The 21,856-nt window shown below is 40.1% G+C and overlaps 1 protein-coding gene across 3 annotated transcripts; it reads left to right on the top strand.

Moving 5' to 3' along the window:
• Nucleotides 1-107: 107 nt before the first annotated feature.
• On the top strand, nt 108-20,845 carry PICK1 (protein interacting with PRKCA 1). 3 transcript variants are annotated; one of them, XM_063307926.1, is made up of 13 exons: nt 108-137; nt 5,618-5,707; nt 8,618-8,729; nt 10,011-10,139; nt 10,238-10,304; nt 10,428-10,517; nt 12,382-12,435; nt 13,663-13,725; nt 14,473-14,606; nt 15,581-15,673; nt 15,972-16,022; nt 17,246-17,390; nt 18,820-20,845. In XM_063307926.1, the coding sequence occupies exons 2-13, from the start codon at nt 5,667-5,669 to the stop codon at nt 19,071-19,073; spliced, it is 1,233 nt and encodes a 410-aa protein (XP_063163996.1). In that variant the 5' UTR covers nt 108-137; nt 5,618-5,666; the 3' UTR covers nt 19,074-20,845. The 3 variants fall into 3 exon arrangements, with proteins under 3 accessions (XP_063163996.1, XP_063163994.1, XP_063163995.1); XM_063307924.1 differs by lacking the exon at nt 108-137 and adding an exon at nt 156-344 and having other exon boundaries at nt 5,629-5,707; XM_063307925.1 differs by lacking the exon at nt 108-137 and adding an exon at nt 156-302.
• Nucleotides 20,846-21,856: the final 1,011 nt, after the last annotated feature.

Below are 21,856 nucleotides of genomic sequence, written 5' to 3' on the forward strand. Positions count from 1 at the left end.
ACCGTGCCTCCTCCCTCACTCTCCCGCCCCGCCTTTGTGACGTCAAGAGAACATCTTACTGCTGTACCGAGGCGACTCACCTCTCTTCTGACTCTAGATCGCGCGGGCCAAGCTTAATATCGCGAGACGTTATTACGGTGGTTCTCCCTTTGTTTCTTATACCTTCCTTAACCCGAAGCCTCCCGGAGTGGGAGGAGGCGGGTCTATGCAAGCTGTGGGGGTGGAGGCTTCCGGGCAGGTTTGGCACTGACGTGGGAGACCCTCTGAGTCCCGCTGCCTTGACGGGAAGAGAGAACGGGCAGGTGGGCGCGGAGCTCGAGGCAGAGGCTTCCGGGGAGGCAGTGGTTGAATGGCTCCATTTCTCTGGAGAGGGGGTTGTCCTTCTTGCTCGCGGGGGGGCAGGGAGGGCGGAATGATTTGTGGGGGAAGGGGACTCCCTACTGGGAGCAGCGCATCCCGTAATCTCTTCGCCGGGCTTCCTCGGTAAACCTTGACATTCATGGGGGGGGTGGGGGGTGGGGTTGGGGTCCGGCCTCTCCCTAGTTCTGCCACTGAAAACAGGTAGTTGCTGGTCCAGAGTCCTACCTCAGGGACAGGTGACTCCTTTGCCTAAGATTGCCAATGGGAAGAACGTGACCAGCTTGCTTACTTGCATATTTCGTTGTTGCTTTGATGAATTGGGGGGTGGGGGGAGAGAGAAGAGACAGGCTGTCTGGGTTCCTTTCGTTCATCCATCTGTATCTTGCAACAACCACCCTGCGAAAATGTCTGTCTGCAAGTAATTTTAGGCCCAAGTCAGCTTTGCAGCCCAGTGGCTATCTAAGTCCAACTTTTTTGGTCCTCAGAGCTCAACATTCTAACCATTATTTATTTATCCAGAAACAAAGGAGAAGTTACATTACACCGCCTCTTCCAGTTTTTCTCCACAAAATTCCCTGAAGTAGGTTAGGCTGAGACAGAGCGGCTGACCCAAAGTTATCCAGTTAGTATCTCTGTCTGAGGGTGGTCTTGAATCAGGATTTCCCCAGCTCTAATCCAGCACCTTGACCACCACACCACATTCTGAGTATTATACCAGACCGTTTCTTCTACTTTTTTTTTCAAAAATCAATAGGTGACAGTTTGCGTGTCTCAGAAGGAAGCTTTATCACTAGTTTGTGTTTACATATCTCGTGGATATTTAAAGCAATTGTCACCAAGCTTTTTTTTTAGGCAATTATCTTTTCTTTGTAAAAAAAAACACCGTTATACAGACCTTTTGAGATACAGGTCACAATGATACCTTCAAGAGATGGCAAATAGGAAGATAAGAGATAACAGTCATCAAAGACAAACAGTTGAAAGTTACTTGAACTTGGGTGGCAGAATGCACATACCTAAATACCTATTGCTGCAGCTATTACCCATATTGCTAAATATGTGCATGCATCTTCAAAAATGAGTTATGTGTTGGTACTGAAAGCTAAGAGACAGGTTTAAGCTTTGACATCTCCATTTGATGTGGTGTCCAATTGAAAGGTCAAGAAGCAGGATTGGGAAATCAGGACTGCTTGAGATTAGGAACTGCTACCAGCCAGAACAGACAGTACAGAGTTAGATAGAACAGTGAATCTGATTTAGAATAATGTTGGTCTTTTTAGTCTGATGCTTTATTCATGAAAAATATTTGATATACTATAGATGTTGTTGTTGTTTATTCGTTTAGTCGCTTCCGACTCTTCGTGACTTCATGGACCAGCCCACTCCAGAGCTTCCTGTCGGTCATCAACACCCCCAGCTCCCCAGGGACGAGTCCGTCACCTCTAGAATATCATCCATCCACCTTGCCCTTGGTCGGCCCCTCTTCCTTTTGCCCTCCACTCTCCCTAGCATCAGCATCTTCTCCAGGGTGTCCTGACTTCTCATTATGTGGCCAAAGTATTTCAGTTTTGCCTTGAATATCATTCCCTCAAGTGAGCAGTCTGGCTTTATTTCCTGGAGGATGGACTGGTTTGATCTTCTTGCAGTCCAAGGCACTCTCAGAATTTTCCTCCAACACCACAGTTCCAAAGCATCGATCTTCCTTCTCTCAGCCTTCCTTATGGTCCAGCTCTCACAGCCATATGTTACTATGGGGAACACCATTGCTTTAACTATGTGGGCCTTTGTTGTCAGTGTGATGTCTCTGCTCTTAACTATTTTATCGAGATTTGTCATTGCTCTTCTCCCAAGGATGAAGCGTCTTCTGATTTCCTGACTGTAGTCAGCATCTGCAGTAATCTTCGCACCTAGAAATACAAAGTCTTTCACTGCTTCTACATGTTCTCCCTCTATTTGCCAGTTATCAATCAACCTGGTTGCCATAATCATGGTTTTTTTGAGGTTTAGCTGCAAGCCAGCTTTTGCACTTTCTTCTTTCACCTTCATCATAAGGCTCCTCAGTTCCTCTTCGCTTTCAGCCATCAAAGTGGTATCATCTGCATATCTGAGATTGTTAATGTTTCTTCCAGCGATTTTAACTCCAGCCTTGGATTCCTCAAGCCCAGCATGTCGCATGATGTGTTCTGCGTACAAGTTGAATAGGTAGGGTGAGAGTATACAGCCCTGCCGTACTCCTTTCCCAATCTGAAACCAGTCCGTTGTTCCGTGGTCTGTTCTTACTGTTGCTACTTGGTTGTTATACAGATTCTTCAGGAGGCAGACAAGATGACTTGGTATCCCCATACCACTACGAACTTGCCACAATTTGTTATGGTCCACACAGTCAAAGGCTTTAGAATAGTCAATAAAACAGAAATAGATGTTTTTCTGAAACTCCCTGGCTTTTTCCATTATCCAGTGGATATTGGCAATGTGGTCCCTAGTTCCTCTGCCTTTTCTAAACCCAGCTTGTACATCTGGCAATTCTCGCTCCACGAATTGCTGAAGTCTACCTTGCAGGATCTTGAGCATTACCTTACTGGCATGTGAAATGAGTGCCACTGTTCGATAGTTTGAACATTCTTTAGTGTTTCCCTTTTTTGGTATGGGGATATAAGTTGATTTTTTCCAGTCTGATGGCCATTCTTGTGTTTTCCAGTTTTGCTGGCATACAGCATGCAGTACCTTGACAGCATCATCTTGCAAGATTTTGAACAGTTCAGCTGGGATGCTGTCGTCTCCTGCTGCCTTGTTATTAGCAATGCTTCTTAAGGCCCATTCAACCTCACTCTTCAGGATGTCTGGCTCTAGCTCACTGACCACACCGTCAAAGCTATCCCCGATATTGTTATCCTTCCTATACAGGTCTTCTGTATATTCTTGGCACCTTTTCTTGATCTCTTCTTCTTCTGTTAGGTCCTTGCCATCTTTGTTTTTGATCATACCCGTTTTTGCCCGGAATTTACCTCCGATGGTTCTAATTTTCTGGAAGAGGTCTCTTGTCCTTCCTATTCTATTGTCTTCTTCCACTTCCACGCATTGCTTGTTTAAAAATAATTCCTTATCTCTTCTGGCTAACCTCTGGAATTTTGCATTTAATTGGGCATATCTCCCCCTATCACTGTTGCCTTTTGCTTTCCTTCTTTCTTGGGCTACTTCTAGTGTCTCAGCAGACAGCCATTTTGCCTTCTTGGTTTTCTCTTTCTTTGGGATGTATTTTGTTGCCACCTCCTGAACAATGTTGCAAACTTCTGTCCATAGTTCTTCCGGGACCCTATCTACTAAGTCCAGTCCCTTAAATCTATTCTTCACCTCCACTGCATATTCTTTAGGAATATTAGTGAGCTCATATCTAGCTGATCTGTGGGTCTTCCCTAATCTCTTTAGTCTGATCCTAAATTGTGCAAGAAGAAGTTCGTGATCGGAACTACAGTCAGCTCCAGGTCTTGTTTTTACCGACTGTATAGATGTGTGCCACCTTTGGCTACAAAGGATGTAGTCAATCTGATTTTGGTGTTGTCCATCTGGGGAAGTCCATGTATAAAGCCGTCTCTTAGGTTGCTGGAAGAGAGTGTTTGTTATGCAGAGTGAGTTGTCTTGGCAAAATTCTATCAGCCTATGTCCTGCTTCATTTTGTTCTCCCAGGCCATGCTTACCTGTAATTCCAGGTGTCATTTGACTGCCCACCTTAGCGTTCCAGTCTCCCGTGATGAAAATAACATCTCTTTTAGGTGTGTTGTTCAGTAGGTGCTGCAGATCCTCATAGAACTGCTCTACTTCAGCTTCTTCAGCATCTGTGGTTGGGGCGTATATTTGGATCACTGTGATGTTAGATGGCTTGCCCTGAATTCGAATTGAGATCATTCTATCATTTTTTGGATTGTATCCAAGCACTGCTTTAGCCACTTTACTATTAATTATGAAGGCTACTCCATTTCTTCTGTGGTCCTCTTGTCCACAGTAGTAGATCTGGTGGTCATTTGATGTGAAGTGGCCCATTCCAGTCCATTTCAGTTCACTGACGCCCAAAATGTCTTTCTTTAATCTTGACATCTCACCAATAACCACATCCAATTTGCCCTGGCTCATAGATCTTACATTCCAGGTTCCAATGGTGTGTTGATCCTTAGAACATCGGATTCGCCGTTCACCACCAGCACTGTCGGCCGCTAGCCGTCCTTTCGGCTTTGAGCTAACTGCGTCATCACGTCTGGGGCTAGTTGAACTCATCCTCTGTTCCTCCCCAGTAGCATTTTGACCATCTTCCGACCTGGGGGTCTCCTCTTCCGATGGTATACCGACATATCTCTGGTTGTACTGATCCATTTAGTTTTCACGGCAAGAATACTGGGGTGGGTTGCCATTACCTTCCCCAGGGATCGCATTTAGTCTGACCTCTCTGTCATGACCTTCCCGTCTTGGGTGGCCCTTCACGGTTTAGCTCATGGCATCATTGAGGTGCTCAAGCTCCAGTACCACAACAAGGTAACGATCCTTTGCTGCAGACTATAGATATGCCAAGCTAAAAAATACACTGACTTGTCCACACTTGAACAGTGAACATGTCCACAATATCCATGCATTCAATTACATGAGTAAAGACCTCTGAATATAAAAATGAAAGACTTATGCAAATTATTCCTAGTGCTTAACTGTTTCTATCTTCAAATAATTGAATCACAATTTATTATGAATATTTATGTATTACTGCATTGAAGAATTCTAGACTGTTTATAACCAATAAATTTTACATAAAAACATCAAGATCCCCCATAACATATATGTCCCTATTAAAATTCAACTTAAAAACATCCAATGAAATATTGAATAAAAATCTAATTATTAAAACCAAAAGAAAGGCAGTGATATGAATCATATATAACATGATGTCAGAGCATCAACCAACCAATTATTACTTGGAGGCTGGACTTGAGAAACACAGTTTTAGTAGTATTGGGACATAGAATTTTTATAATTTATTTATACTCTTTTAGCTGTAAATGTTTCAAAGTTATGAACTAGGACTTTACGTTGTTTTGTGAGATGTTTCATATTTTATTATAAGCTTCCATACATCGTTTAATGATGATAACCTGAGAAGGTAGACAATTTTTCTTACTGTTCAGTAGACAGAAGCTAGAAAAGACGAAGATTTTGGTAAGCATATGAAAAGAGGAGATTGGTATTCTCCATTAATGGCCTTTTTTCTTCTTTTTAGGTAGTCCGGAGAAATCAGAACCTTCATAAAGCCATTAATAATTAGAACAATGTTTGCAGATTTGGACTATGACATTGAGGAAGACAAGCTGTAAGTTACTTTTTCTCCCTTATTTTCTGCAAGTAATTTATGTAAGTTTACATATGTGTATCTTTGTATTTGCTTTTGGGAAAAAATGAAACTGGAATTAAAATTGTGTAGAAAGGACCAACAACAATAATTTCTTGACTGAGAAAAAAAAGATGGAACAAGAATAAATAAATAACACACCCAAAGGCTAGTAGATTTAGGGATGAGACAAAATGACTTAGTTCTAGAGCTTTATTCATTTACATGACTTTTTTCTCCAGTTTGGACTGGGGAACAGCATTGTATAGAAGTCAAGTCAAAATCTTACAAGACACAGTATGCCACAAGTACACATATTAGGAGCTGGGTATGGGAATAGCAGTTTCTTGTTTGGACTGAATTTATGCATCTTGCTCTCAGTAACTGCTAAGCATGGGCATCCTTAGGGAAGGGCATGAAGAAGCAAATCCATGCTCAGCCCCATAGGTCCATAAATGTGATGTCATGATGCATGTTTATAAGGGGTGGAGCTGGTGTCACAACAGTATGGCATTGTTTTCATCATTTGATGAAACCATTAGATTCTGTGGGTTCCTCCACTGTTAAGGCTGTAGAACATCAACAAGGTCAGGAAATGCACGATGAGCAAGTAAATAAGTAAAAAAAAAAAAAAACATTTGTAGAATTTTTGCTAGAGATGCCTGCTCACCCAGTGTTTGTGCTGCTCCTGAATCACTTCTGGGCCTTATGAACAGTGTGGTCTTTATTCAATCATGGAGTCTTTTTTTTTGAGGCTATCAGTTCTGATTTGGGACATACACGAAATATTAGAAATCTATGAATCTTACTTTGTTTAAATAAGAAATTACAAGTATGATCAGTAAATAAGAGGGAGCTTCAAGCAGCTACACCATAATCTTGAGATAATCTGACAGTAGTGGGTACAGTCATGTGAAGAAATAAGTACACCCCATATCAATTTTTTTCTTCTTTAACACATGTGGACATATCAACATTTCACCTTTGAGGTAGTGATAAATCTAGGGGTGTACTTAGTTTTTCCACATACAAAATTTGCATTTATGTTTATTTACATTATATAGTGGACTACAAAATGTAAATAGTGCATGACATTTGTTGTATTGTATCTCCTTTATCCATCAGTATTGTTGAAATGAAGATCAAATATCTGTATGTTGAAATATGTTGAAGAAGTCAAAAATTCCAATGAGGTGTACTTATTTTTCACTTGACTGTATATGGGACAAACATGGTGTTAGGACAATGTGTCAGGGGTGGTAGAGAAGCTATTCCACCTGACAAATGAACACTTAGCTGAAGTAAGCAAATGCAAATAAACAACTTTTGTTACTTCAGATGCCTCTTTTAGGTGAGTAAAGAGGAATTTGCGGCCACAGTTCAGAAGCTTAAATACGTACATCAAGCTCTACTTCTACCATAGCTTTCTTTTTTATTTTTTAAATACATGTACAGAAATCAGTGTTCTGAAAGAGGGATTATTAATTTTTATATTTACAATCTTGGCTTCAAAGCACTCAGTGTCTTTGTTATTTGGTTGCTTTATCTTTTTGTCAGCCACTGATGGAGCTAATAAGGTTGTGTTACTTATTTTTACTTTTATAGAGGTAGCAGAATGAGTAACTGAATTGGGGAAGGGATACACATATTAGAAGGATAACGTATCATTAACATTCTTCTGTGATTTCACTTTCACTGACAGTATAATAAAAGAAGAAATCCCACTTCAAAGTATAGAACAATTTAGTGCTAATTCAGTGTTGGCTTTATTTGTCCAATCAACTTTTTTGCAATCCATTCTGGCAGCTTCAGTATTTCCTAGGTCAAGGGGCTGAAAAGAAACATGTAGACTAGGTAATTATGGATACAGTCCCCATTAATTTCTGTTATTATTCTGTGATTGCTCTTTTTCAGCTTTCACTTGATTGAATTTATATTCTCCTGGCAGTCTTATTATATAGATTGTGAATTCAGAATCCAAGAAATTTGGAAAGGACTTGGTGAGAAAATAATAAATTGCAAGAAGGAGATGGATGGATGGATGGATGGATGGATGGCCGGATGGATGGATGGATGGATGGCCGGATGGATGGCCGGATGGATGGCCGGATGGATGGCCGGATGGCCAGATGGATGGCTGGATGGCCGGATGGATGGCCGGATGGATGGATGGATGGCCGGATGGATGGATGGCCGGATGGATGGATGGCCGGATGGCCGGATGGATGGATGGATGGCCGGATGGATGGATGGATGGCCGGATGGATGGATGGATGGCCGGATGGCTGGATGGCCGGATGGCCGGATGGCCGGATGGATGGCCGGATGGCCGGATGGCCGGCCAGCCAAAATTATAGGACAAGCTTGTGGTACATGTCTGGAAGCATCAAATTTTATTGCCCGCAAGAAAAAAAATCAGTTTTTATTTTTAAAAAGAGAGTAAGCCCTAGAAATAAAATTGGAGACTGCAGCAGTGATTTGTGCTAAAGCTTAGAAGGCAATGGAATGAAAGAACTTGAACTTCGTAAATTTACAGCTGGATTTAAGTTGCCATGAAACTAATTTAAAATCTGGAAGTGCTGACTAGAGGTTTGTATGTTAAGGCTGGTCATATGAGGCTAAAAATACCAAGAGACCAGTTTATTCATGCAAGATGTTCGAGCACCTGCTATGCTTCTGCAAATAATTTGCATGTTTTAATCACTATATAATTTATATGTATTTCATCCTGTTGCATTTTTCTTTTTAGTCTGAACCTTAATATTTAGGAAATGAACATCTGACATAGTCTTGGTTTCTCATATCAATATCTTTTTGGTGGTGAAAGCAGGAGCAGGTCACTGTAGTTGGCAGGTGTTTCATGTTTGTATTTTTAATCTCTGTTTGTTTTAGGGGGATTCCTACGGTACCTGGAACAGTGACCTTGAAGAAAGACTCTCAGAATCTGATTGGGATCAGTATAGGTGGAGGAGCCCAGTATTGTCCTTGCCTGTATATTGTCCAGGTTAGTGTTATGGAAGAGGAACATATTCTCAGGAAGAAAAGAATAATATAAATTGCATGTTGGTAAGGTTTAACCTTACAGGTTTGCACTGTGCTCAGTCTAACACAGTGTTTCTCAACCTTGGCAACTTAAAGATGTATGGACTTCAACTCCCAGAATTCCTCAGCCAGCATAGCTGGCTGGGGAATTCTGGGAGTTGAAGTCCACACATCTTGAAATTGCCAAGGTTGAGAAACACTGGTCTAACACATTGGAACTCAGATAGTACATTGTTGCAAAAAACCTCAGCAATATGAAATTCTGCCTAAAGTGTATATTCCATGAATGGTTGCGATCCAGCAGAAGTTACCAATCACTGCCACCTCAATCACTGTACCAAAGGGTCCTCTAATCTCCCAAAATAGTTTTAGTGGCTTTAGGGTAAGACGGAATTGGTGCAGTGACAACATCCTAAGAGCAGTATTTTTATTATGGGAACATTTTCTGAAGATCCAGCCTTTGTAGTCTGTAGCAATAGCAACAATAGTTAACAGCAACAAAGAGAAATGGACTACAGTGCATGAAGGCTTATAACATAATAAATGGTTTATTTTTTAATAGGGTATCAGTCTATGTGTCACATGTGACTAATTAAGCAACCAAACTGCAAGTATTTTCTGATCTGGTCTAGTTCATTTCTCTTTTTCATAAAAAAGCTAAGTTCATGGCCTGGAAATGATGGATACTTTTAATTCACTGAATCTTATATATGTGATCTCGAAATTTAAAATAAATCCTGCCATGGATGTTAAACAAGGGAGTAGGGAGAGAAATTCAGGCATATTTGTAAATGTATTCTGATTTCAAAATGTTAGACTATGAACCTTCTCACAGTAAGGCAGTAAGATTTCTTTCAGTGTCTAATGAAGTGTGATATGGAAAGCTGCCCAAATGTTTAGTGAACTGTGGAAAGTGAAAAACATTTAACTAGTTTGAAATCTCTGGACTTAAAAACACTTCAGGTCAGCTATCAGCTTTTATTATAGAAGAACGGATATCAAATAAATCTCTAGAATGGCATTTTTCAACCAAGAAAATGTTAGCTTTTGCATGGCTTCAGCGTACACAGTACAGATATGCAGCATGTGTTTATGAAGGTGCTATCAATGATATTTCTGAGAATTAAGGCTTCTTATAGATAACAAATGTGGCAAGAAAATTAGCAGTTGTGCATAGATAGTCTGGTTCTTTCTCTTTGGCTTTTTTTCCTTCCTTTCATCATCACTATGTATTCCTCCTCAGGTATTTGATAATACTCCTGCAGCTCTTGATGGAACGTTGGCAGCTGGTGATGAAATCACAGGTGTGAATGGGAAGTCAGTCAAAGGAAAAACCAAAGTAGAAGTAGCGAAAATGATACAGGTGGTGAAGGTGAGAGCCTTCAAGGATTGCTGGAATGTAAAGTGTTCTTTGCAAATAGTCCCTTTCTCTTGATTACAAACCAACAGTATTTGGTTTTGGTCTTCTAGGGAGAGGTGACAATTCATTACAACAAACTCCAGGCTGATCCAAAGCAGGGAAAAACCTTAGACATTGGTATGAAAGACTTTGACTCTCTTAAAGATTTTTTTTATTAGCCTGATTTTGTGAAATGCAGGCATTCTGCTACATGTTGGAAAATGTGGCTTATGGATTGTATATCTCTTTCCTGGAATGCAGTGCTAAAGAAAGTGAAGCACCGTCTGGTAGAGAACATGAGCTCAGGGACAGCAGATGCCCTAGGGCTGAGCCGAGCTATCCTCTGCAATGGTGAGTAATATGCAAGAAGCAGTTTGGCCATTGTGCTGGCTGAGCTAAGTGTCATCAAGGATTAAGCATTCCCACATAAATATAAAGCATACATTCTCCTGAAATTGAATCTTGTCCAGTTGGAGATGTCTATACTTGGCTCATAACTGTGGGGCTGAAAGCCAGTGTAATATAATTGTTAAATACCAGGGATCCTCACTTTAAGTCTCACCTCTTTAGGGTGATCCTCAGGCAGACTACTATATCTCAGTCCTAGCCCCAAATTGTAAGACAGGGGCAGTAGCCACTCCTTATAGTGCATCTGGGAAATGTAAGCTGGTCCACCAGGCTTATCCATGGGTCTCCTGATGAACTCTGGTACCTCTCTCAAACTTTCCACCCTCTCCAATTGTCTGTGAAGTGCATAAATGCGTGGCTCTGCCAGGAGAAGTTATGGGGCTTAAACTTTGCACTATTCCCATTATGTCACCCTACCCAAAGAAGGGGCTGTGAGAAAGAATTTGGATATTGAGTTGGTCAAGAAATATCTGTTTACTTTGAGATTAAATCTATAGGACAAAGTAAATTGCATTCTAGGGCACTGTAGAAACTAGCTGATAGTATCACTGAAACTGATAATACGTAATCTTTGAGAAATCCTGGAGAAGAGATGAGGAGCCAATTCACCGAAAGAAAAGAAATCTCCCCATCCTTAAAAAGGAAGGGGTGAGGCAATCCAGAGAACTACTAATCTTCCATTGATACCTGGAAGATTATCGATCGAACCTTCCATCGATATTCTAGAAGAGATCATAAAGATGTTGGTTCAAAAGCACTTTGAAAGCAATGTGGTAATTTGCAGAAATCAGCATGGACTTGTAAAGAATCCGTTAGTCCCCTAGAGCATCTGCTGTTTTGGGGACTAACGGTATCTCACTTTATGTCAGAAGACATCCTTAATAATCCATGCAATGTTGTAAATGTAATATATTTTGATACAAGCCAAGCATTCCATAAAATATCCTATGACATTCTGATTAACAGGCTAGTTAAGTTTCGGCTGGCTGACATGACAATTAAATACATACATAGCTGGCTTGGAAATCTTGCTCAAAGAGTGCTCATCACTGGTTCCTTATCACACTGAAAAGAGGTTATCAAGTGGAAGATAAGAATATACTCTATTCTTCAATATGATTATAAAGAACCTGGATGAATAGGTGGAGAGAATACTTACGAGATTTGTGGACAATAGGGTGTGGTAATATCTGAGCAAACAAAATTCAAAATGAAGTTGGTTGTCTAGAGAAATGGGCTGAAAAATAACACAATGTAATTCAAAGGAGATAAATGCACTTAGGGATTCTTCACTTAGGAATCAGATATCAAATGCATAGGGGTATCTGGCTTGGTAAAAGATCTTGGCATAATAATTGATTGCAAATTTAATATGAGTCAGTGTATGATGGTGCTGGAAAAATGGTGAAAGCATTTTTAGGCTGCATCAATGAAGAATTAGTTTCCAAATCATGGGAAAAAAATGTTCCACTTTATTATGCTGTGGTCAGACCCCACCTCAAGTACTGTGTCTGGCTCCAGACAGTGATCTCTTCAGAGCAACTGAAACAGGTACACAGAGAGCATGGAGGCAATTGGGGCACTAGAAACCGAGGCCAATGAAAAGGTATTGAAAAAGCTCGGCTTGTTTCCCTTGAGAAGAGAAAACTGAGGGAGATACGATGGCAACTGCCTAAAAAGAAGAAGGTCAGGTTCTGTCCTCTCTCATTCCAGAATGCAGGACATGAAATAATGGATATATAACTCTTCATGCTCCTGAAATAATTCACTGTTGTAATCAGCCCATTCTTTATCTTTGTTGTTATAGATGGATTGGTAAAGCGATTAGAAGAGCTGGAGAGGACCGCAGAACTATATAAAGGTAATCCCACTTTTCTCTCTGTAATCTGGAAAGATGTTGTCTTTCTCACAGCTCATATCAATGATGATTTCTTGGGAGATCAGTTGATTCTTACAAGTACATTGTACATACAGTATTTGTGCAGGCTTTCAGCCTTAATGGTGTACATGCAGTGGCAGGTTAGACCCATGTGCCTCTGGAAAATTGGATGGGCAGATGTGAACTGTCTCTCTTACCTTTCACATCTAAAAAGGCTTCTTCCACCCACTGGCTTTTTAACATAAACACCCTCTTATGCAAACACCCAGATTTAGGTCATTTCCCCACTAGTGACTAACAGCATCTTCAAGAAAATTCTAACCATCATTCTGCCAAAATAATAATCGGGTTAGGCTTTATATTGTATCAGCAGTGGTTGATGAGGCTATGAAGAAGCTGTTAGCCTCCCCCACCCCCATTAACACACAAGGATTGAAAAACAGTAAAACTCCCCTCCTGTGTACTGAGATTGCATTGTCTCCCCCTTCTGCTATCTTGCATATTAGTACAATAACAGTTTGTGAACTTTAGGGTGAATGCTCCCCAGCTGTTTCCAAGTAGCAGGAAACAAGCAGTAGCAGAGAGAAGTAGAGAATACCTGAGAGCCACAAGTGGACCCTGAGGTGAGGATCATACATGACTGGTGGAACTGCCCATTCATTTGCTTCTACCCTGTTTACCGTACAAAAGCATCTTGAAGCGCTATTGTTGATTTAATGTATAGATAACATGGTTTACCATCAGTAAAATCTTCAGAATTACTTATTTTCAGCCTCATTGGCAAGTTATTTGGTCTGTGTCTAGAACTCCTTCCCTAGAACCACAAGCATATTTCCTCATCCTACATCAGATTGGAATGCAAAGAGTTGGTCCTTTTGTGTGGTTTAGTAAGAATACCTCAGTTGTGGTGAGCAAACTGTTCCCAGAAGCACTCTCACTTGTGTATTTGTGCACAGAACATGACCAGTGAAGAGCAAAGAATGACATTTGCATTTGGTCAGTACAACTTTTGCCACTCAGTTACTTCTGCAGGAAGTCTCAAAATGACAATGTATCAGAGTTGACTTGTCCCCAGCCATATTTTGACTTTGTTTTCTTTTACCAAACGTCTGGTTTAGTGTTAAAATGTAGACTGAAAAGTAACATAAGCTCCTATATAAACAAGATCTTACTGAATTACTAGTATGCTTTTCCTTCACCTTTTCCTAGGGATGACAGAACATACCAAGTGTCTTCTCAGAGCCTTCTTCGAACTGTCTCAGACTCACAGAGGTAAGCAGATAGAGCATTTGCCAATTATTGCCATATCCTCTTTACAAATAACGTAGCAACTTGTAGGGAATATTGGAGGTGGCAATGTGTGCTCCATTTTTTTTTAGTTCATTGTAATTCAAATATTAAATAGGAAGCTGGTATGCTACAAGATGAAAAGCCAAGTAAGCTATATTTCCAAGATTCTTCTGGGTTCTGCATACTGTATGTCTGAGAGGTATTTATAGAAAGTTTGAAAAAAATGATAGTCTGCAATGATCTTTTGGAAGTGTACTCAGTTACCCAGAAGAAAAACAGAAGGAAACTAAGGAAACGGAGAGCATTGTGGGGAGTAATCTCAGGTTTATGACTGGCCATACCCATCATGGCAGCAGTTTTGTGAGAATGGCCATATTATTTCCAAATTCCAGATATGGGCACTGGTTCTCAAAATTTGGGCTAGAATATCTGTGGGGTTGCATCCAGGGCTAGTATTAGGTCTGTGTGAGTCATTAGCTGGTGCAAACTAAGTATCTTCTGACTTACTGGCTAGAATGAGATTTAAAGTGGGCCGGCATAAAGTCTAAATCAGCTGTTTGCATTCTGGGGTTCTCCTGACATGTCAGTTTTCAAGTTCCATAATCCTCATAGTATCAGTCATTGTCTGAAGTGGTGAAAAATTATTGAGTAATAATATAGAATACCAGAAAATACATCTGTGATTTTGACTCCAGTTTCTATTGCATGTTTTTTCTGTATGATGACCAGCATTTGGTGATGTTTTTTCGGTTATTGGTGTACGAGAACCTCAGCCAGCAGCCAGTGAAGCATTTGTGAAGTTTGCTGATGCTCATCGCAGTATTGAGAAATTTGGAATCCATCTTTTAAAAACTATTAAACCAGTAAGAATATGTGTTTTGTCTTTATTATGCTCAAAATAATTTTTTTATGTAAAAACTCTACATGGAGTTTCTTATGCATATGCTTAGTTAAAACCTATGTATATCATTTTATTATGATAATCTAGGTAGCTATGAGAGTTGACAAGTTTCACACCACTGTGTCTGAGGCATAGAGTTCCAATGTAGCACTGTCAGTACCCAAAGATATAGATGGGACCCTTTCCTTCTGAATGGCTCTTGACTCACGGGAAAGAACAGTTGTAGGCTGCAGACTGTGATGGCGACAGAGTAATGACAAGGCCAAAAGTAAACAGTGCTCGTAGTCTTGCATAGTGTTCTAGCTCTTTATGCTATCTTATATATATTTTGCAACCTATTTCTCTCTGCTTACTCACAATAAATTAGGCGCAGTGCTAAAAGTTTACTGTTTCTGGGGATGTCAAAAATGGAGGTGCTTGATAAAAGGTGTAAGAATGTGAGATGGTTTTATCTGACTGCACTACTTCAGTGATCTGCAACCCTTTGCTGTGGGGTTTGCTGTGGGGCTTTCCATATGACTTCTTTATTTGGCTTCTTCCTCTTAGTCCTTTCCCAGCTAGGCAAGAATTAAGAACTAGGCACTTTCACATATCAGACTTGAGCTAAGTTTCATTAGCCTGCTTTGCCTTGAGTTGTGAGAGGACAGCATATGGAAATGGCAGGGTAGAAATAGTATTATTTTGGACTGGAACAACAGCAGCACTGATACACAGAACATCTATCAGGCTGGCTCAGAAACATGACTGTCATCAGGTCCATATAATAGAAGGTTGATCTATTGTGCATCGAATGGCTTAACTCTACTCTGAGAGCTGATAGAAATATCCACAAATCATATACTAGTTAATTTGGGATTACTAGCTTTCTCATGTACCAAAGCTTGTCTGCTTTATTTTGCTTTATCTTCCCTTTTCACTCTCAGCATTTCCTTACAGATGTTGACTGACTTGAACACCTACCTGAACAAAGCAATTCCTGATACCAGACTAACTATCAAGAAGTATTTGGATGTCAAGTTTGAGTATTTGGTGAGCTGTGTTTTTTTAATTATTCTTTTAGAAAAGCATAGGGCTTAAAATGCATATTCTTTGCAAGATAATTTCAATCTTTCTTTATTCTATGCTTTGCCTGAATTTAAACAAATCCAACTTTTCTGCTTTCTTTTTAAATTTTATATGTGTATATAATATGTCTAACAATTTAGGATAATACTTACTGCATTTAATGTAATGGACTATGGTCATTTTATGTTTGTTAGTGTTATAGCTGACTGGTTAGCAATCATTCTATAAATTGTAACACTGTGCACTTTTTATTCCCTCTCAGTCTTATTGTCTCAAGGTGAAAGAGATGGATGATGAAGAATACAGCTGTATTGTAAGTACAGAGGTTCTAATATGCAGTCAGATTTCCACTGAGATCTCAGATTTGTTCATAGACATACTCAGATGCTTGCCTGTTTTCAAAGATTTAAATTCAGGGAAGTCTACTGTGTACATTCTCATCAAGGTGCTCAGTGTTGAATCTTGCATTGTGTTGCCAAGTCTTATCAAATGAACCTTCTTGATGCCTCAGTTTTCCCTGACTCGTAAAGGTAATTAAGAATTAAGATTATAACTTACCTCAAACTTTCAAACTGAGATTGGTAATTAATTGTTTGATGTCAGCCATCATTTCCATCTGGCATGTCCTGCAGGGTGGCCTTCCCATCTTGATGCCTTCCAGAAGCGTTGGGTCTGGCTGGAATTTTGAGTGCAGTAATGTGAGATTGACTCACTTGCATCCCACAAGGATAGATTGTTTAATCATTAATGAGTCCTACTGAAGAGAGGTCAAACACTTGATTGCCACTGTGTAGAAGCTGGGTAGATAATCTACCTAGTGGACTCAATACAGAGATGTATTTTGTGACTTTTTGTTTCCCATAATGATGACTATAACCTCCAGCACATCATCCTTTCTCAGGCATAGATGAAAAGGCCAAATCATCTGGTAAGCATCTGGTATGCCATTATTTTTGTTTGAGCAAAAGAAAAGCTTTTTAAAGTTGAAATTTTGAGGATCAAACTCATAGACTTTTCTTCGTTCTTGAAAAAGTGTATGGCAAGAATTTGAACAAAATTATAGCTAATGCAAATTACAGAGATTAAAGTTTCAAGTTTCACGATTAAGTTTCAAGATTAAAGATTCAAGCAGATGGCTTCAGGGAGTGCTTTACATATTCTGTTGATTCCAATTTGTACTAAAGCTTCTAAAGTTATGGGATAGATTCACAATTAATTTGAGATGGAAAAACTAACAGTCATCCTGATTTGTTCCTTGACCTCGCTTACCATGTGATGACCTTGTGATGAGTTTCTGTTGTCTGAAGTATTGGTTTTCTTACCCTCAGGGTTCTAGGCATCTGCTTCTTCTTTAGCAAAAGTTGCCTCAGAAGCTATCTTTAATGTCTGACTTTTGGCCAAATAAAGATGCAGCATCATCATGTGAGAAGCTCACAGTTTGCTGGGATACATGAAAGAAGCTTTAGTACATATACAGTATGATATATTGCACAATCTACCCCATTGGTTGCTATAGTAACAGAGTATTTTTGGTAGGCCATGGGTGAACCTCTTTACCGGGTCGGAACTGGAAACTATGAATATCGTTTAATTCTGCGCTGCCGCCAGGAGGCACGTTCACGTTTTGCCAAAATGAGGAAGGATGTGCTAGAAAAGATGGAGCTGCTAGATCAGAAACATGGTAAGTGCAGTTGCCTTTTCTTTAGATCCAAAGCCTTGTTTCAAAACAACCTCCAAAAAAGTTGAGTGACCTAGAGCCGCAGGTGAACGCTATCAAGAAAAAGAATCAAGCTCCTTAGGAACAAAAATACCGGATGAAAAGAGACCTTTTTTTGGCCCTGAAGGAGGCAAAACTATCAGCTTAGCCATCTGTAAACTTGAATGTTGTCTTGCATAGGAAGACAAATACATCCTAGGCTATAGGCTGTGGGTATCCAGATTCCTTTGTGTAACACGTGGGGGGATGGGAAAAGAGGGATACTGGGGAGAGTCTGTGATGAAAAATGCTTCTGTACTGCAGGATGTTATCTGAGATGACACTAAAAGGTTAAGAATACGATCGAATGTGGTATGCATGCGGGTGGGGGGTTTAAAAGCTTTTACAGAGTATCTTAGGGTTTATCCAGACAGCTGCTTTAACACACTATCCTCCAGTCTGATGTGGCTCAAAAATATGCTGGAATAATTTGCTCTGCCCCAACAGCTGAGCTTTAATCTGTCTCAATAACAAGGTCAGTGAGTGGTGCCACCTTCACAGTTTTAAAGTGAAACGAATTAAGGAAAGCATTTGTTGGATTTTCTGCTACCGGGAAACACATCCACCAATAGCTTTCCTTAATATGGGGTGATGTTAGAACAGGAGGTTGCTACCTCTGTTTACCGCTCCACTGTGTGAGCTGCATGTCATTTGGGGAACTTTTTTTTAGATGCCTATAGCAGTCTTACTTTGTGAAGTGCCACTAGGCATTACACAGTCAGTAGGAGTCTGGGCAGATTACAGACCCTGCTCTGTCATCATCATGGTTGCCACTGAAATGCTAAACACTGTGCATGAAATAAGACTTGTGTAGGGAGGAAATGGAAAACACCACTTGGACCCTGGTGGTGCGCTATGTGGTTAGCAGCCTAGCTATTGGCTGGAGGTGAGATGAGGGCTGCTTCATGAAGACATATCCTTAGTGAAAGGTTAGCAAGACATCTTTGGGCCACCAGTAGGGAATCCTTAGAGTTTGTTTTTAAAGAGAATTGAAGAGCAAAAAGCTGGAATGCTTGAATTGAAGGATGATGGGGAGGAGATCCCAGAGAACATCCTTCCATAATATAGCTCACACTTAATTATACCTAACAAGACTGAATTAAAAGAATGAGATAGTATAGTCTTGAAGCTTTTTTCTGTCATGACTTCTTCATCTGAGGTCTCTCCTATTGTACGTTAATTGATTCTATTCTAGTCTAAAATTACTTTATAAGATTGCCTGGCTGAAGTCAGGCATTCTGGATTTCTCACAATGCAGCCCTATATAGATTAGCAGGCAATGGTTTCTCATGAGCATATTTCCAAAAATTGGTATTTTTGTTCCTCTTTGTCCAATGGTTTCCCTCCTTTGCAGTACAAGACATTGTATTCCAGCTCCAGCGTTTTGTGTCCACACTTTCCAAGTACTATGATGATTGTTATGCTGTGCTGAGGGATGCAGATGTTTTCCCAATTGAAGTGGACCTAGCACGCACTACACTGAGTTACGGCCAAAAGGATGTCTTCACAGATGGGGCAGAGGATGAGGAGGAAGAGGAAGGTGGTGGAAGTAGAGAATGCAATAAAAAAGAGGAAGAAAATGGAGAGAAACTCATTGATGATGCTTGAACATCTGAACTTAGCAAGATGCAAAATCCCTGCAGAGACTGATAAATTCTATTTCTCTAGACAGCTTGTCCACAGTGACTCTTCTGTTTGTAGAAACCCAGCTAGGGAACCAAGATTCTGTACTGAATAGGGGCATTTGGGTAATGATGTATGCAAAATCATGCAAAAAATTTCCCTCTTTGTCCCTCTGAATGTGCTTTTCTCAAAATCTCACTGACCTCATCAAGAGCTAGTGGGATTGAAATGACTACCTGAAACCATCACCCCAACATGGTTTCCTGTGCAGATGGGCTATGATTAAATGTACATCTCTTTCTCTTCCTCTCTCTCTCCCCCTCAGTAGCCTAGTATCCTCATATAAAAATGGCTGAACATTTCGATTTCTTAGGGTTTTCTATTTCTATCACTGTTCTGTCATTTTTAATCTTGAATGATATTGCTGCTAGCAGGTGACTCTAACATTAAGAGTGTTGACTTCTCTGCATTGCCATGGCCCTTATTAAACAAAATGAGAAGCAGGGGTGAAATCAGAAAGGTCAGCCTTAGAATGATAATTTAGAATATTGGCCAAGATAATCTGTCTGAATGACAAAGCTATCCTTAGTAGCATCAGGTCCGGATGAAGACCAATGGGTTCTGGAAATGTAAGCAAGGACATTTTAACCATAGCATCAAGTTCCATACGGAAATATCAGTCTCTTTGTATTCTCAGCCCCATTGGTCTTCATATGCAATGAGTCATGATTGGCTGTAACCAAATACAGTCTTTGAGGACCACTCAACCAGTCTTATATGCTCTCTTGCATAGGTGCTGTGTTGCATGAACTTTTCTAAACTAGCGTTATCCAGTAATTAACAAATTGTGAAATTTAAGACCTTGTACCAGGAAGGAACAAATGGTAACTTAAAAGGGAGGCATAAGATGGTTGAGGTTAACAATAAAGACAACCATTTTAAGCATTAAGTTCTTAATTCATACAATGCACTTTCATTATACCTACACATTTTTTTTCCTTTTTGAACGCTGCTTTTGTGGACAGAGACTATTATGAGCATCCGCCTGGTGCCCCTACTCCCTCTCATTACAGTCATCAATTCAGCAGCCTTAGAAATGTGAATGATAAATAAACTGTCAAAGGAAGTGGGGGGAATCACTAATATTCTCTCTCTCTCATATTTTATCGAATACGTACAATATTCAGACATGATCTAAAAACACTCAAAATTACAAAAATAAGCCAGAAATAAAAACAAAAAGAAGAAAATTGTCTAAAATAACCTTTATGCCAATGGGGGCAACCTACAGAAATAACATTAATATAACATATTACATGATGGCTAATAAACAGTGCAAATTTGACACTGCCGCTAATATTCTGTGAAGAAATCTCACCATCCTATTTCTCAGTCTCCACAGGCTGCTGCCTTCCAGTTGCAGGTCCCATCACCCATAACTAGAATAACACAAAGTTGAAGAAAGCTGCTCAAAATCTTGTTGAGGTTTTAAATAAAATAGTCTGATGATAAAGTATTGCCTTTGAGGGGAAAAAGGGGTTTTGTTCCTCCTTAAATTGGTGTAGTTTGTGCCAACTGGCAAGAAGAAAAACTACATGAGAGCATTATGACAAACATGTTTCCCTTTGGTTTTTGCTTCCTGTTGTCTCTTTCTCTGTGTATGACCAGAAGAAAGCCAAGCTGGAGTCAGGGTGATCTCAGTGGGATCTTACATGTCAGATGGAATGACTAATAAAAATGTGAACTTTCTGCTTTTTTTCCTTCTGACCTAAGCATTAGGTTTGTGTCACCTTAATCCTTCTGTTTTCACCATAGTAAAAAGTATGAATGGCGGAAGAACCAAATTCCATCGAGACTGCAGGAGTCCTTTGGCTCCAAAAAGGAAATGCTCCAAAACTGAAAACCAAAACCACAAAACTTGACAAACACAGGTGGACTTTCCCTTATCCTGATAGCAGCTCTTCTAGAACTTTCTAGAGCTACTGCAGTAGAGTTCCCAGAATCCCTCAATTGTGCTAGGAAGAAAAAAATAGAGTTGTATCTGATAGGCACCCCATTGGATGTTTCAATGTTGAATAAGGCTTTAGATAGCTGCAGTGGCATATCCTGGACCTGCCTGATCAAAGAGCAATTGCAGTGACTTTCCCAAGTAAATTTCTCTCCTTGGTCCACATCAAACATGGTATTTGTAGGTTCAGTGCAGTTCTACACTGCAAAATAGGCTGTTTGCTTTCCGTGCAGAATTGTTACAGAAAAGACTGGCCATCAGAGCAGAAATACGAAGTTTTTACTGTACAGTATGTCTGTTGCCTTGCTTGAATATGAAAGTTGCGTTTTGGAGTTCTGTCATTATTGTGTGCAGCCTAATGTACTCCTAATCTGTTGGCCTACAGCTTCTATCCTACTCCACTCAGCATTGGCATTACTGTAATTTGAAGGACAGCAAATTGGGGAAGTGTAATACTGACTGTTCAGAATATATGGAAATATTTACAGTTGAGTTTAGATTAATGTTATGGGTAGTCATAAACTCACTTGGTGACTTTGTGACCACATAACTATTTCTGCTTGAGCAGAATGATACTGGGCTTCAAAATACTCAGTGCTATGCTACCTGTATCTCTTCATTTCCTTCCTGCATGTTTTCCCTTTAACATTTCACATCACTTCTGGGGGCGGGGGGAGGAGGAGACACCTGCCAACCAACCTGTCTCCCCCTCCCTCCCCCTCTTGTCTGAATTGAAATCTTACATCAATCTTGCTGCTCT

This window comes from Candoia aspera, chromosome 7 (genome assembly GCF_035149785.1).
Source record: "Candoia aspera isolate rCanAsp1 chromosome 7, rCanAsp1.hap2, whole genome shotgun sequence".
NCBI lineage: Eukaryota > Metazoa > Chordata > Lepidosauria > Squamata > Boidae > Candoia > Candoia aspera.

Coding starts and splice junctions, on each gene's coding strand:
- PICK1 (XM_063307926.1), top strand. CDS start 5,667: ATGTTTGCAGATTTGGACTATGACATTGAGGAAGACAAGCT. Junction 8,730..10,010: donor CTTGCCTGTATATTGTCCAG/GTTAGTGTTATG, acceptor ATTCCTCCTCAG/GTATTTGATAATACTCCTGC. Junction 13,726..14,472: donor ACTGTCTCAGACTCACAGAG/GTAAGCAGATAG, acceptor TATGATGACCAG/CATTTGGTGATGTTTTTTCG.